This window comes from Triturus cristatus, chromosome 11, assembly GCF_964204655.1.
Source record: "Triturus cristatus chromosome 11, aTriCri1.1, whole genome shotgun sequence".
Lineage (NCBI taxonomy): Eukaryota > Metazoa > Chordata > Amphibia > Caudata > Salamandridae > Triturus > Triturus cristatus.
This window is the reverse complement of record NC_140594.1, coordinates 870,688,058-870,705,182: the sequence shown is the minus strand read 5'-3', so window position 1 is coordinate 870,705,182 and position 17,125 is coordinate 870,688,058. Positions and strand designations below refer to the sequence as shown.

General features: G+C 40.8%; 1 protein-coding gene across 6 annotated transcripts in view; it reads left to right on the top strand.

Moving 5' to 3' along the window:
- SCHIP1 (schwannomin interacting protein 1) overlaps positions 1–15,486 on the top strand; it is a 416,513-nt gene extending 401,027 nt beyond the window's left edge. For all 6 annotated transcript variants that reach the window (XM_085634727.1, XM_085634728.1, XM_085634729.1 and 3 more), the window contains 5 exons: positions 2,325–2,442; positions 6,846–7,043; positions 9,640–9,763; positions 11,718–11,811; positions 14,757–15,486. In XM_085634727.1, the coding sequence (XP_085490853.1) occupies positions 2,325–2,442; positions 6,846–7,043; positions 9,640–9,763; positions 11,718–11,811; positions 14,757–14,808 (586 nt within the window). In that variant the 3' untranslated portion in view covers positions 14,809–15,486. The remainder of the gene's footprint in view (positions 1–2,324; positions 2,443–6,845; positions 7,044–9,639; positions 9,764–11,717; positions 11,812–14,756) is intronic.
- Positions 15,487–17,125: the final 1,639 nt, after the last annotated feature.

Genomic DNA, 17,125 nt, shown 5'->3' with positions numbered 1-17,125 from the left:
TGCACTTGGGTTTTAAGTCCACATCTGCACAGCATGGTACCCCTAGCAGAGCATCATAGCTTTCCTACGAGTTAGCACGCGCCTCTGAAAATGAGCATCCCAGCTGCACTACCCGTTGGGATCAGTAGATGGCAGCAAACGCACACATTCTCAGTGACGCCGTTCTTTTTCATGTAACGTTAGGAACCCGAATATTTTGATACCAAAGCTACAGTAGCATGCTAAAAAATATAGATATTTTTAAACGCTCAGTAAATCATTTTTGGTTGAATCTATTTTTTGTGTGTGTGGGGGGGGGGGGGGGGGGGGAATACAGGACCAACTAATAAAGTACTTCATTAACAGGCTGTGGGCAAACATACTACACAGCACAACATTGCTCAGACCCATCTGACACGGTTCAAAATATTGTATTTTAGATTCTTAAAGCTATCCCGGAAAATTGTTAAGAGAGAGAACGCTTTTCAGCGTGAACAAGAAACATTCTGAGAGTGACAGAGAACTGTTCATAGTATTTTTGAGTTGTAACTGTAAGTTCAGTTTAAGAAGCATCGATGTTCATTTCGATAGTGTGAGAATGTAAAAGCAAGTGGATGCAAAGGTATTTTACGAAGTCCGGAATCACGCGAAAATAACTGTCCGAGGGGATCCGCTCTGCACTTTCCCTTCAAATATCATTTTTGAGGTCTTAAATAAAGGGCGATTTATGCGCTTTGTTTGAAAACGGTCCGACAGCGTCACCAAGTGGCGGACTGTGATAATTATGTGCCGAGTAAAGAAATATGAGCTGGTGCCGGACTAGCATAAATTGACCACCAGCATAGTTTGCTACTTTCCTGGCAGTCTTAATTTTGAAAAAATAATAAGGGCCGAGGCCCCAAGTCTTTTTCAGGAACCACCCACCTAGTTTTACTGATCGTCAAGGCTGCTGAATTCTAGGTTGCCTACTTTTAAATCCCCCTGCTGCCTCTTTCATACACCATCCGGTCACTTTATTTCACTCCTGTGGGTTATTTTTTACCCTGCTTTCTCCCTTTGTCACTGTTTTCCTATCCGTTCCTGAGCCCTTCTATCTTCTCTCTTTTCCACTTATCTTGGTCTTGCTCATACATATGTCTGATGATGAAAAATATGTCTGCCACCCCAAAAATGAGGTTCGGTGCCCACCACCTGCAAACATCTGTAAAAATTAAGTGCTGCATATTTGGCATGTATCTCATGATTTTCTTAAACTGCCTGAAACAATTAGTCAAAATATTCTGGAGCCGAAACAGCCGATGGGCTTTAGGCGTGTTTGCAGAAAGGCCTTGTGTCGCCGCAGTCTCTGATTTTTATTGGAGATGCATTTGAATCCGTTCATTTATATAAATATTAAGTGTCTAAACAAAGTGTAAAAAAAATAATACAGTGATGAACTAAGGGTCTGATTACTACTGCGGCCGTCCCTTGGACCGCCGTAGTTGCAATGACAGTCCAACCCCCACGTTACGATTTTGGCGGTTGGGCCACCACAGGACTACTGCAACCGCCCTAGATCAATGATCCTGAGGTGGTTGTACAGCGATCAGAGGCTGCAATATGCTGACGGGGCCCCTGTGGCACCAAAGAGCATATTATGAGTTACCGCCCAGCTATCCTTTACATGGCAGTGAGACCACTATGAAAAGGGTGGCGGTGAGGCAACAAAGGGGGCCCTAACAGGGCACCCTAGTGCCTCTATGCCTGGGGGTGCATGCAGGGGTGCACATGTTGTGCCCCCCTGTATTTTTGCATACCCAGTTCCTGCATGGCAAGGAATACACCGGTGCAGGAATATACTACGGCGGGGCCTTTCTAAGGCTCGCCTACAAGCTTTAGAGAGGCCCTGCTGCAGCACGTCCGCCTGCCAAGGATTACAGTAGTACTCCGGCGGGTGGTGCGAGGACCACTTTTCCAGTCCTCCTGCAGAGAGCACTGGCCGGCGCTCCGCAGGAGGAATGCCAAAGTCGCAATCAGGCTGTAAAATACTAATTTTTATTTCAGTAGCTAGAAATCACTCAAACGTTTAGTAGAAATTTAAGATTCATTTCTATTGCCTTCTACAATATTATTTCCAATCAATCAATCATGTGTTTGTTAAGCGCGACTACTCACCCGTAAGGGTATCAAGGCGCTGGGGAGGACGGGAGGTGCAGGTTCCAGTCCATCAAGGAGGAGGTCTGTCGAAGAGCCAAGTTTTGAGGTTTCTCGTGAAGTTGAAGAGTGATGTTGTCTGTCTGAGGTGGAGTGGTTTCCAATCGTTTTTTTTGCAAACCTAAACAATCTCAACATTTTCTTTTTCTTAGATTACAGAGTGGGATGAACCTGCAAATCTGTTTTGTAAATGACAGTGGAAGTGACAAGGACAGTGATGCAGACGACAGCAAGACGGAAACGAGCTTGGACACGCCCATGTCTCCTATGGTAAGTCTGTACCGATGTTTCTTATGAGATTTAACTCAAACAGTTCTCAGTGCTATATCCGTCGTTTAACAAAAAGTACACAATGAAATAAAAAGCGATAGTCTACTTCAAGCTGAAAAAATTATTGCTCAAAATGGCAGTTATATATTTTTACCGCTGACCATCTATCTACCTTTAGACAGTCTTACAATAGAAATGTGGGTGACATTTAAGAATCACACACCAAGTCTGAAAAGTCCTCTCTGGCAATCTAAACACTTGTAGAGCCGCCGTCACTGATGAAAATTCCATTCAAGGTCCATTACTTTCCACATTTTTTATCATGCCTACACGGATGCTGGTGTTTTGACTTTTCTTTTTTCTAGGCCATAAGGACAAGCCATTAAAAAAAAAAAAAAGAACATCGAAAACCAAAAAAGCGCAACACGCAACAAAAGCCAAAAAAAGCTCAACAAAAAGCCAAAATAGCACAACTTACCACAGCCAAAGTCCCCTCCCCCATTACGTCTCCAATCAGGACTGTCAGATGTCCTCACCCACAGCCCGCCATGAAGCTTGTTTGTTTTGTTACCTTGTCAATCAGACACAACTGACCTATTGCTGCCAGTCAAGAAGATGACGTTAATTGTCCATTTGTCCAACATTAATAGGTCAGTGTTTCTTATTCAAAGGGTCTCTTCTCCCTTACTGGACACGTCTGTATAATTAAAGACATAGCACCCCCACTCTTCAGGAGCCCCCATTATTGACTACGTGTGCAATATTTTTGTTCGGTAACACTAAAACTAGGACATCACTCATGTCACTGTTATTAGGCCACAGGGCAGGATATCATATGCTAAATACAGTACCGCATGATTTTCCATTTCTTGTGACCAGTTTGTTAGCATCAGGCATGTGGCTTTTCTAACTACAGCCTTGATATGTCTTTCCAGTGTCCTCCCTCGAGCACATTGGCTGCCCCTGGGGAAAGAAAGGTGAAGCACCTAGGGCAACTTGATATACGGACTTTGAGTATTCAAGCTGAGCTCACGAGTATATTTTTTTGTTATCCGCCAAATGAGCTACATTTAAGATATTTTTCACAGCCTGGTAAAAGGGCCTACAGTTCGGTTCAATTTTTCTTGGCACAAACTGGAAAACCTATTTGAAATGTATATCTATTATACTGAAGGAAAAATGGATTTCCAAATATTATTTATCATGCTGCCAACACATATTTTCTGTCTCTGGCTGAGATATATATGCCATTCCAGACCTCTCCACGCGTATTGTGACTGGGAGCTCTAATCTTTTTCAATAGATGGTAGAGGGGGGTACCGTACGCCCTTTGGTGTCTTAGGTGGGACTTGAATTGATAGTAAAACTACCCACCCACACAAATTTAGACTCTGGAGCTAGACATGGGTTAGGGGGAGATCACTTGTCTTCAAGGAGTTCTGTTTCTTTGTTCCCACCTCACTCATACCTTGTTCTTACCTTACCTCAATCCTTATTCTCTGTTTGCCAAGACGCAGAATAACAAAAATATGGGTGGGTAATTTGCAAAGCTTTTCTTTCATGAACTTCCTATAATTCTAGCAAATGCTGTGATTGCTCCGCAGAGATCAGAAATTTCTCTGCACGTGAGATAAAAGCAGAGCTTTCCTTTCTATTTTAAGTATTTTTTAAGAAAATGATCGCCAAATTCCCTATTTCAAAGTCTTAAGGAAAATTGCTTCAAAGTTAACTCCTGAGAAATGGTATGCTAATTGTCAGTGCCTATCAGCATTTGCAAGGATCTCTAGTCAGTTGCAGAGAAAAATTACAGAAGGTCACAAGTATTGGAAAAGTAGAAAAGTGAACAATGGCACGACAGTGACTGAAATTTAGGCAACACTGCTTCCGTTAGGAAAACATTGCACACACTTTCAGAAAAGCTATTTCCTGCTTCAGGGAAGTGGTAAGGATATCCTGAATCTTGGAGGAGACATTATTTAAAATAATTTAGGCTCCACTATTTCACTCTTAAGGGACTATTTAGAGTTTGGTGAATGCAGGAGAGCTGCCAAAAATTGGCGATGCTCCGCCTACTCTGTTTAGAGCCTAAATGTGTATACATTCTGTAAATAGGGGCGGGGAGGGTACTGGTGGGTGTGACATCCACCAATTTTTCCACATTCTCCACAAACTCTGAAAGCGAGTTCTGTAAGTGTAGGTGTTCAGCAAACAGAACTTATCAGTTAGTCTCAAAAGGCTCCGGTGGCGTAAGGCGGGACAGTATTACTAGCCAGTGCTCCAAGAGGCTGTATACGATGATGCGGAAGTCCCACTAGCGCCTTCGGTGCCAAAACTGCCAGCAGGGCCAACTGGAACTCATCACTGCCATAGTCGCTTTGCCACAGGGATCATCTTGCTGCCTTTTCCGGCTGGCTTCTGCCATGTTCATACTTGGTCCTTTATGGTGCCCATAAACCACTAGAGGGCGATGCTGCGGCTGGTGAGGGCAAAATGCAAAGTACCACTGAAGTATTCAGGTTTGTTAAGTGGTTCTATCAGGACAACCTGGAATCCTAGCGGTCCTGTTGTCACCACCGGCAGGTAGCCCAGTCCATTCACTCCCACTTTCTAAATTCAGCTTTTTGGTGTTCAGAATCCTCCAGCTTCAGAACCCTCCAGAAGTACATGGCAGAGAGCTGTAGATGGACAGAGCGCCACAGGGCTGGACACATGTATTCCGCAGTGCTGCTGGAGCTTCAAACTTTATTGCCAAACACTCTGCCCTGAAGGAACCAGGAAATATACCTTCATCCTGGTAATCCAAAGATCAAATTTCTTAGTAGTCCACCATTCCTTTGGCGCAGATTTTTGTTTGTCCTGCTGGCCACTCTCAAGACTCCCAAAATGTGAGAACTGCTTCTAGAATGTCAGGAACAGATCGAGTGCAAGGCAAGCTCACCCTCTTAAGCCATTGTGCAGCTGCAGTCCAGTCCACTGGTCAGTTGGTGCTTCAACCATTCATGCCTTTGATGTCCCTGTGATAACAGGAGCCCAAGTGGCTGTCCCCCTAGAAACACATTTTGCTTTTGGGTACAGGGGAAAGTAGGCAAGGCCTCAGTCCTCTCAGCAGGGAGTGAGAGCAGGGATTGTCTTTTATTCTTCTGTACATCCAGCTGAGTTGTGAGATGCCACTCGTGGGAACGCAAAGAAATTGTGGTACATCATCGGTGGATAGCGGAGGGCCCTCAAACTGTTCTTGATGGGTTCCTACTCAAGGCTTCTCCCGGCTTGGAATTAAATATTTACAGGTGGCACTATTCTGGAGGTCCTCTGAAAAGGCATGACTCCAGGCTACTGTGTGTGGCCCTCTCTTAACTCAATGTATGAAAAACATGACTTTTAATCTTAAATAGGTCTTCCAAATGGAGAAAAGTCCCTGCCTTCATCCTATGCAGCAAAATAGCTCTTGTCACTTCAGAAGCGTGCTAACTTCACATTCAACATGTCTCACTTCTACACATTATGCACCCAGGCCTTGTGGGCTCCAAGGCACTGTTTATGGGTTACTTAGCTAATGCTAAAAGGAAGATTTACATTATATCAAAAGAGGAAAAAGTACAACAAATACAGTTCCAACAGTGCAAATGTTAACCAAGATTGTAATGTGAATTCTGAAACTTAGTTGTCGCAGAGCTTTTCATGTTTTGCATAAGTTTACCACGTCTTTTACAGCAATGTTAATGTTCTTGGAATCCTCCACAATGCTAATTTACAGACATACATTTTTAATTTTCTTGTTGATACACTTTTTTATGCAGTGTTATTTGTCAACCCTGCCCTTGAAATCCGTCTCTATTAAAGGGCTATAAATTCCATGCCATTTTTATGTAAGATTCCATATACGATTTTAATTAATTCACAATATGGGCCGTGTAAGTGATATGGGGTGTAAAGGAATGTCAGCTTGCGGTAATAATTTGATTTTGTATCTTTAATGCTTTGCTGACAATTAGGATATAACATCTAGCTAAATGCCAAAATTAGTACTCGAAAGTATTGGTTTTGTCAATGAAAATACACATATTTCTGTTCATTATGCTGTCTTAAAGCTAATATTTCCATACATCCTTTGCCCTTAAAATTCTCTAGATCAGATTACATAAATTGCTGCGGTTGTGGGCAGTATTGCACCAGTGCTGGGCAACTGGTACTGTCATATCCACAAACCATCAAGTGCAACATGCCTTTTTGTGCTCAACCTATAGTTTATGCACAGGGTGGATTGTGTTTGTATGAGTTCCAAAATTGCAGATCCAATATTACAGAGAGCCAGTGCTAAATTGTCTAGCAGTCTGGGCCTCATTTGTCAATATGACAATGGCTACTGAAGTACCATTTGTTTTTTACCTTTCTAATCTTTCCAGAGCAAGCAGAGCTCTTCCTACTCTGACCGAGATACTACTGAAGAGGAGTCTGAATCGTTTGAGGATATGGATTTCGTCACCAGGCAAAAGAAACTGCAAGCCGAAGCTAAGATGGCGTTAGCAATGGCAAAACCAATGGCCAAAATGCAGGTGGAAGTAGAAAAGCAGAACAGGAAGAAGTCTCCAGTCGCTGACCTTGTGAGTACCGTATTAAAAATTGGTATTGAAATATGGTATGAAAACATGCAATTGAATCATGTTATTAAAACGTGGTATTAAAACATGCTATTAAAACATAGGATTGAAACATAATATTAAAACGTGGTATTGAAATATGGTATTAAACTATGGTATTAAAACACGTTATTAAAACATGGTATTGAAATAGGGTATTAAAATGTGGTATTGAAATATGGTATTAAACTATGGTATTAAAAAATGCCATTAAATCATGGTATTGAAATATGGTATTAATACGTAGTATTAAACCAAGGTATTGAAATATGGTATTAAAACGTGGTATTGAAACATGGTTTAAATCATGGTATTAAAACATGATTTTAAACCTGCTTTTAGATAATGGTCTCTCTCCAGTTGTTCAGCAGGCAATTTAATAAACTCTGTGTTCCATTCACATAGTTAAGTATGTTGTATGCTATATTAGGAAGATAATTATAAATATGAAGAGTCGAAAGATCGAATCAAGATTAAGGCTGATAGTGAATTTGCACTGAATATCAATTACATGAGTTGTGCAGATCTGGAAAAAAGTTTGCGCCATACTTTGTTTTTTTTTTTTTTGAATAGCCGAGCTGGATAATGAGTCAGATGTTTTTACCAAATTGTTTCCACATCACAGTGCTGCACCTGTATAATTGTCATTGTAAGATCACACTTTATTGTGATCTCTCTTCCCTCTGTAATTCTTATTATGAGTAATATTTCAATGCGTGCAGTACATGCAATATTGTGTTGCATTAAATAAATCCACCATGCATGTAGCCTTCATCTCTTCCCTTGCCTCATTCCAGAAAGTTGATGAGTGAGTGTGAACGTTTATTTGGGGCCCTTCTATAGAGTGAACCGCCTCTTGATGCTGATCGCTTCCCTGCCTTCTCCCTACAAAGATTTAGAAGCAAAAATAAGTTTCTAGATTTCCTGAATTTGAAACAATTTTCCTTTATTGAATGGTAGGGTAAACCCGATTTTGCTACCCAGTCAGAAAAGATTCTTCCTGTTAAAAATTAGGACTTTACCTGTCCCTTAGTATTGTGGGAGATTTCACCCTTATAATGGTCTGGGTTTTATTCTTTGAAAATACAGAGTTTTTTACTTTTTAAAGTAATACGTTGTTTTTAAAACGTTTGTGGGTTGCAAACCATGGTTAATGACGCAGAGCAATACATACATGCTACTTTCAACCCTGATTCCAAAAATGTCGCCTGTCAGGCACTAAACTCTGTTTGAGGGTTTCCTTTTGACATTTGCAACTTGAATGCAAAATGCTACGGGCCAGATGTACGACTGTTCCATTTTGCAAGTCACAAATCGCAACGTTTTGCGACTCACAAAATGTAATGTACAAAAGTGTCTCAGACACTGTCTGTGATTCCTAATGGGGTCGCTAATGACCTACCTCATTAATATCAATGAGGTAAGTTGCAATTTATGACCCCTTAGGAAGCTCGCATTTTACAGGGATGGTGGCCTGCTGGGGACAGGAGGCCACCTTGTCTGAGTTTGATTTTTAAATATAGCACCTTTTTGTCCCCCAAATGCAACCTGTTTTCTTTAAAGGAAAACAGGATGTGTTTAACCCCTTCGTGACGGAACCACTCCGTCATGAGTCACGGGCGAGCTGTGCTCATGACGGAGTGGTTCCGTCACGACTCCGCCCACTTGCATTGTTCGCCCGCACAGGCGGGGGGAATCAGTGCCACGTGGGCGGAGCGGCCGCCAACGGCCGCAGCATGACGGAACCACTCCGCCATGAGCACACGGCGCCCGTGGCTCATGACGGAGTGGTTCCGTCATGAGCAGGGAAGGGGTTAAAAGAAAAAAATTAAACGTTTCTTTTTCATTTACTGCCTGCTCTTAAAATATTTTTGCATACATTCACAAAGGGGAAGGGGAACCCTGGGGATCCCTTCTCATTTGTGACTGGCTTACCATCTACTTGAAGTACGTGTTAACTGCGATTGTTTTGCGACCACAATCGTACATGCCAGTGCAACTTGCTATTAGGAAAGGACGCCCTGGGCACGCCCCTGCCTAGTAGCGACTCGCAAACCCTACTTTGCGAGTCGGTAATAGGTTACCGACTCACAAAATAGGGTTTATACATGCCACAGACCTATTTAGCGGTTGCAAACTGGCCGAATTCCTGTTTGCAACCGCTAAAAAGGGTCGTACATCTGTCCCCATATGCTTTTCTGGTTCCACATTTACTGTGATTTCGGCATTGAGATTAGCAATTGTGAGTAATGTTTACACCAATTAGCATGTGTATTACCAGAAGTATCACTGTTTAATAAAACCGAAGTCGCGCTGAAATACTATTCCCATTCATATACATTGTTGTGATGTCGTTTCAAAGAAAATCTTCTACAGTAGGATGCTGCCACCTTGTGGCCAATACAAAGAGTTGCGTGAATCACGTAATTACCCATTTAGCTCCTAAGCATTGATGAAATTAATGGATTTGTACATGCAGAGAGGTTATTCTACAGATTGTTTGTTGTGTGCTTGTAATTACACATCCAATTGATTGTTTTATCGTTTATTCTCTTCTCAGTTGCCGCACATGCCTCACATAAGTGAATGCTTGATGAAAAGAAGTTTAAAACCCAACGACCTGAGAGATATGACCATTGGCCAGCTTCAAGTGATAGTCAATGATCTTCACTCACAGATAGAAAGTAAGTTTCACGCTTTTCTTTCTAAATACCAGGTGATCAATCTACTCTATGGAGCTTCATCCATAAGTTGCAGAAATAGGTTGTGTCCAGCAAAAACTTGAGAGGAGGCCCGCCTGGCACTTTCATGTGCTTTGAGCTCAGTTCACATCAGGGCCTCTCAACAGCACTGTTTATCATCCCATACCTTCCCAGGCCCCTCACCTGCAAGTTAGGCTAGTACATTGGGTGGAGTGAATAGCAAGAGGTATTAGCCAGTTAAGCTTTATTAGCAATTCAATTAATCAACTGGTCAATGGTACGACACATATTGCTGCCACAATCACCTCACACACACGGTCAGTCTTTGGTTTGTTCAGTTATTTCTATAATCACTTCTGGGTCACTGTCGACATTTCTTTAGTCAAGTTATCTCTGTACAAGGTGTGGAGTTTGAAAAAAAAAATATATGAACAAGTAGAATTTACTCTCCGAGAGTTGCCATGCTATTTTATATCCTCTTATGAGCAATGTTTGAGTGTAAAGGGAAAAAAGCTAGCTTTGAGGACAGAAAGTGCCTGGCCAGTTTATACGGTTTGCCTACTTGTACTCCTATGTTTATATTTCAAGTATTAGATCTCCTCTACTATTTTACTTTTAGATTAATTAGAGCAGCCATAATTGCAAGAGACATAGTGATATAAACACTATGACGAAAAATCATATTGTTTGTACGCCTGAGAAAGCCATGACCTAGGTGGAAGCGTGAGGCTGTCCAGAAGGCAGTGTTTGTTAGGATGATCCTAGGTTTTTATTACAAAGGTTTTCGCAAGGAATTTGGAAATCTAGATGCCTTGGTGAGGTGAAGGATGGGGATCTGCTTTTGAGATTGATTTCTAGAGTATTGCTGTATTGACATGTGCATGGGTAGTCAAATGATGAGAGCTCACTCAAATAATGATGTTTTAAGGTACAAGAACCACTGCTGGGTCATGTTGATTTGAGTCTTAACACTTAGGGATCGATTAGGTTGGTGGGCGGATCGCCACCGCCCGTATGGCAGTGGCGATTCTCCCGCCAATTCCCACCGCCAGCCTACCATTTCCCACTGCCACATTACGATGGTGCGGGGGACCCCGGCGGACAAAAAGACCGTCCACCGGTTTTCCGCCTGTCAGACAGGCGACCGGGCGGAAAAGGGCTTCTATATGGTGGTTGTGTCATTGCAGAGACCCCGCCATGGAAAGCCAGGCGGAGTTTGCTTACGGGGGCCTGTTGTGGGCCCCCAGGGGTTGCGGGTGCACTTGGGGGGTGCCCATGGTACCCCCCTCCATTTGCATGCACAATGTGGCAGGCACCGCCCTGCGCCTGCCACGTTGTGCATGCAAATGCACAACATGCATATATTGCATTGTGGCGGGTGCTGCTTACAGCACCACCTACCACAATGCAATATATGCGGGATGCCACCGTAGCGGTGGCATCCTGATTTCTGTGGCGGGACTGCCGCACCTATGGCGGGCGGTCCCGTTTCCCGGTACGGTGGCGGGCGGACATCGTAATAGGCCCCAAAGTTTGTGTCTTTTGGGTCTTTTCAGAATATCAGCAGAACAATTTAAATATGTGTACAAGGAGATTTCACAAATGTATAATTGTTTAACAGGTCACTAATGTTACAGTGACCAGTCCTTTCATCCAATTAAATTCACAGTGGAGGTGATTCGTATTTCACATTTTAGTCATCTGATGGTGCTTTTCAAAAACGCAGAGGAAAGAAGGCTCAGGTGCTGTACTAAGTAATTAAAAGTCGTTAGATGCATTATTGAGAATTAGAGGAAAAAGGATGATATTTATCAAAGAAAAAGTCAATATAATGGAATCTATGCTATAAATTCCTCTTCATTTGCATAATATTAGTAGGATATTTTTGAAAGTGTACCCGTAGAACCACCTATGCATATACTTATTTTGTTGCTAGGTTTGAATGAAGAATTGGTTCAGCTTCTCCTTATCCGAGATGAATTGCACATGGAGCAAGATGCAATGCTGGTGGACATAGAGGACTTAACCAGGTGAGCACTTAGTATACGAGATAAAGTACTCAAAATTGTACGGCACAAAAACAGCGAGGAGTGTGGGATGAGCTAGATATTGGCACTGTTCGTATTTCAACTGTTCTTGGAAAGTGCCTTGCACCCACACATCATCTTGTTCTGTTCTAGCCTGACCCCCCTGCCCTTGAGCCATATGTGCTCTAGACTGAATGTACACTCCCCCCTCCCCATGGCTGTAGGCATGGAAAGGATGTGGAAATATACCCAAGTGCTCTCATACCAGCATAGGGAGTCAAGCATACTATCTCTGCTTCCAGTACTCTTAGCCAGTACTGTGGCACCCCACCCATCTTCTACTCTTACAAGGAATGGAAGTGCCAGATGTGCCTGTCACTGCATAATGAGAGTAATTTCTTATGTATCCTGTAATAACCTGTTGAAGGAAACTGGTGACAGTTGTGTTTCGCTATGTGCTCATTCTGCCACTCAAATGCACCAGTTATAAGAATGTACATCTCAAGAGGGTATAGGAACATTAACATTTACTATGTTTTATGTACTATTTTATGTACTTTGCATGAGCTTGTAAATGTGGATGATATTTTGAATTGCAATACCTATCTGTGCAGGAGTGAGTGTATGTAAACACTTACATAGTGCACTTTATGGGTACAGCCCCCTTTAGGTACCGTTCCCCCCCATACCCTTGCACTCCTTACCCTGTCACACAAGACCAGAAAAGAGAAATAAGTCGATTGAAAATACATGAAATAAACAGATGAACAATCAGAGCTCACAGTTAGGAATAAAATTCAACAAAGAAACTCTGTGCATAAATACTTACATAAAGTTACTGAATGGCTGAAGAAAGCATCAATAGACATCTACCTTTGAGTTGGTTTCTCTTCTGAGTATGCATTTTATGGCCACAATTGAAGCTGTGATTGTAAAATATGAGTGGGTTTGTTAAAACATTTAGTAGCAAAGCAGCTGATATATGGAAGGAAGCAGTTTTGGATTAACAAATAGGCAAAGTAGGCACCGGCCTATGAGCCCCACTCCTTTTAGGGGCTCCGCAACAACAGATCAAAATAATATTGATTTGAACTTAAAAGAACATTGCAGTCAAGCTTTGTTAAATTGTTTCCAATTAATTTTTGTTTAATAACATTAATAATTGTTAATTGTCAGTTTTGTGTAATGTAATTGGTTTATTAAAATTGTTGGTTGGTAAAATTGACAACGTGTCAGTAGATAATTTGCAAGTGGGGCTCCGAAATTTTGTCTGCCTAGGGGCCTCCACCGGGTTTAATCCGGGACTGGAAAGAATAAACTTCGGAACCTAATAAATCAGAAAAAATATAAAAATCGCTATGTTTGTTAAGATTATATTTAATGGACTTTTGATTGTTTGAATACCTACTGTAATCTATTGGGATGTACCCGGTGATTTTGAGTAACAGTATCCTGCTTTGCAGCAGCACTGTTAGCAGCGTGAACCAAATTATGAAAGGAGACAGCTTGGGAGGTGCAAGTTTTCTCACCTAGCAGACATATTTGTTTAGCTCCAACCTCAGCGCAAGTTCTGCTAACAAAGAATCCATAGCCAACTTACATTGTAGGCATTTTTAACTAAGTTTGATAACTTGCTAAACCCAAATGCTGAAATCACCTCACTTTTCAGTGGGAGGGATTTAGATTTGTGGCTTACCAAGTCAATCATTGATACTCCTCCTGGATCTATGCTGTAAGCAAAATAAAAAAACAGGTATTTTGGACTTGAGGGTAAAAGTTTGAGAAACTAGGATTAGAAAAAGGCAAGTAATCACCTCTTTTAAGACCTCTGCATTCTGGTAGGGTCGGATGACGATATCAGTAGTATCATTAAGGAGATCTATATTAGCCTAGGTGCGAGCACAAGCACTTTAGCACTGGTTAGCAGATATAAAGTGCACAGAGTCCTAAAGCCAACCAAAATAATTTCAACAAAATGGGAGGGGTGAAGGCAAAAAGATTGGGCTGACTTTGCAGAGAGGGCTAGGTCCAACATAAGTTATACATTATTATCCTGACAGTGGCCTAACACAAGCCCCCACAGCTCCTGCAGTGCAGGGGGGGGGGCCTAGATGCAGGTCCCCCCTCCCCTCAGCACAGTACCCTGACATGCGAGCTCCTGATTGAGTCCAGAGGGGGCCCGTCCATGTACCTTGCGGAGGGCCCCCCTCAAGTTTAGTTACACTGAATCATGAAATGTATCTATGAAAAAAACGAAAAAAAACTCACTCCTTGCTATGTGCTCAGCCTCAAACGAATGGTGTTGAAGAAGGTGTCCATCACACTTCCTCCTTGCCTGACAGTTTGTTGCAGGAGAATTTACAGATCCTTTTTTTGCCCCAATGCAAATTCCTATGGAAAACGTCCTTCACCATTGTGCAAAGTTTTTCACTGTGTTACATCTGCCAGAAATGTATGGCACACATATGCTTAATTTGAACAAAATGCCTTTGTTTAAGATATACTTGCAAGTGCTCTTTTTGCTGTGCAATTTGTGTATTTAAAGAAAAACTCTTCAAAAGATAAATTGGCTTAGCCATATTTTGCAAGCATGTTACATTGTTCTTAGAAAAGCATTGAAAAATGTAAATTTGAAGATAAAAATTCTGCATACATTTTCCACCTTGGCTGTGTTTAATTGGAATGAAAAGTATTTGCTATGTACTGAAAAGGATCTCACAGTATAGAAAAAAAATTGCTAAGGTGAAGCATAAACTGTGGACATTTATGAATGGGGATTATCAGGAACTGTGCAAATCTTTCCCGCAGAAACAACATCTTAGCAAACCACTGCTAATAAGTTCCTAAGCTTGAATTAGTTAAGGTCTACTTTCATTGTTTGTTTAAATCTAACAGGGAAAGTTCTACCGTGGAAATAACGTGATTTGCTTCTCTTTTTTTCTTGCCAGGCACGCTGAAAGTCAGCAGAAGCACATGGCAGAGAAAATGCCTGCAAAGTAAAGAAACTGGAAGCCATCAGAAAAGAGAACAAGCTAGAATTTATTTTGCTTCTGTGGTTGTTTAAATGCTGACGCTAAGATGGTGCACAAGAAAAAAAATCAGTGTTAGTCATTGATAATGTCTGAAGCTTTATGTCCAGTGATTGGCCTCGCTTCTTAATTTATTTGAACTTTTTACTTGTGCCACTTAATATCGGGCATTTTAATAAAATATATTATGAAAAGAACTGTACAGAACTTCTAACCTTGCAAATATGAAAAAAGAGAAGAAAGATGGTAGTTCTAACTTAATTTTATTTTTTGTTTAAGAGATTTTTAATTTGAACAGTATTTTACCATGACTACTTTTTATTTTTCACTGTAGTTTTAAAATGAGAAACTGTAATTGACGGTGCTACACAAGTCAAAAAATACATGCCTGCCTCCTAGTGAAGTTTGTAGCTATCAGTAACCTGTATTATTTAATCAGTTTTCGACATTTTGTGAATGTTGATTATCTGACATTCGTTCGTAGATGTGCTGACAACATTTAGTGGGGTTCTGAGAGTTACATTGAAGTTTTATGTAAAAATATGTAAAATAAAAATTACAAAATTGTTTCATATGAAACGTCTTTTTGTTGAATACTGTGGTGCTGTAGATTGCTTGAATGATGCACCAGTAAACGTCTTAAACCTCATTTATGATTCGAACTTTTATTATAAGAGAATGTGGGGTGTCTGTGTGTTTGTGCTTTTTACTACCTGTGCATAAATGAGAAGAGGGGACTAGTGTTTTAAACTGAGGGAAGTCGTCATGAAAATATATTGTTAAAACATGTATATTTCAATGCATTTTGTAGCAACACTGTTGTTCTCTTATTATGTCTTGAATCCTCACTAATCCTTTATAATGTTAATTTCCACATAAATTTGCTCCCCCTCAACAACCTCTCAAGCTTTAGGAATGTTGAAATTCTTTGTAGAAAGGGCTAGTAGAGTTAAAATAGGGTCAGTACTACAAATGCAACATTTACAGCCATATCTTATATTTTTCTTTTTCAATCTTAAGGAAATATCTTAAATTTGGTCTACTTCATTTTCTTTTTCATTTTTACATTACATTGAATGTCAGTTAGAGAGTTCAAGTTATGTTAGGGCAGCTGCTTACCTTCCATGAAGCTGATAATGGTAGCTTAACTGGTGTAGAATCTATTTTGTAGTTTGGAGTTGAGCTATTGTACCAAGAATTTAGGAAAAGGTCACGACTATTGCATTATCTAGTCAACAAATTAAACTGTCCTAGACGTTTTAAGATTAATAGTGACCACCATGATGAAGACATTTCTCTAATGGCCTTCAATTGTGAGATACTATTCACTTGAAGTCATGATGTCCAACAGATCACATTCATATTAGGAAAATGTTAACCTTTTATTACAGTTGCGCAGTTTCTGCCTCCTCATCTTCCCACAATCTTCAGTGCCCAGACCCTGAAAGTTATTCAGTTTTCACCTCACTCCATCTGCCTGTGTTTATGCTAGATCTGTAACAGACTCTTTGGTCTTCTGTCATTCATTCTAGCATTCATGTTGGCATTTAAGCATTACTTTTGTAACATTTTGAGGAAGTTATCAATAGAAAGCTAGATCGAGAGTGGACTTCATGTCTATTGTCAGTGGGTTCTGGTTTAATGGTTCATAGAAGAAAGCTTAGATGTAAATCTGTGCTGGTTTGAGAGTGTGTTCTGAAATGAATTTCTCAAGTATTGAAAAGTTTATGGATTAGAATGATCCACTCGAGCTAAGTCCGTAAAAGCAAAATAAGCTAGGCTTATTGAAGAAGAAACATTATCTGCCTGGGATTGGATGTGGCACAAAAATACATTTATATTTTTCTTCCACAAACAATATCCATGCAATTGGTCCAGGAATAATTCACATTTCTGGACATTGTACTCATCCTAGTTGATGGACAGGTCTAACTGTGATTACTCATCACATGTATGAGAACTAACAACACTACACCAGATGTTTCTAATATATATTTTACTACAGCCTCGGGAAGGTCTAACCATCATTCTAACTAGTTTTTATTAAAAACCTCCCTTCAATAAATACAGTCACTCCCTTGGATTTTCCCAAACTGGATTAAACACAGCTACTTTTTTCTGTGTTAATTTTAGTAATGGATTTCAATAAGGAAAGTGTAATCTGTAGAGATACCTTAGGTAGGTTATTGGTTTAATGTCCAAGTTTTCCTTTTCTCTCATATTTCCTCATAGACGTATTTAGAAAGAGGTCATCCTACAGAGGCATGAGAAATTCATCTCATTAAAGC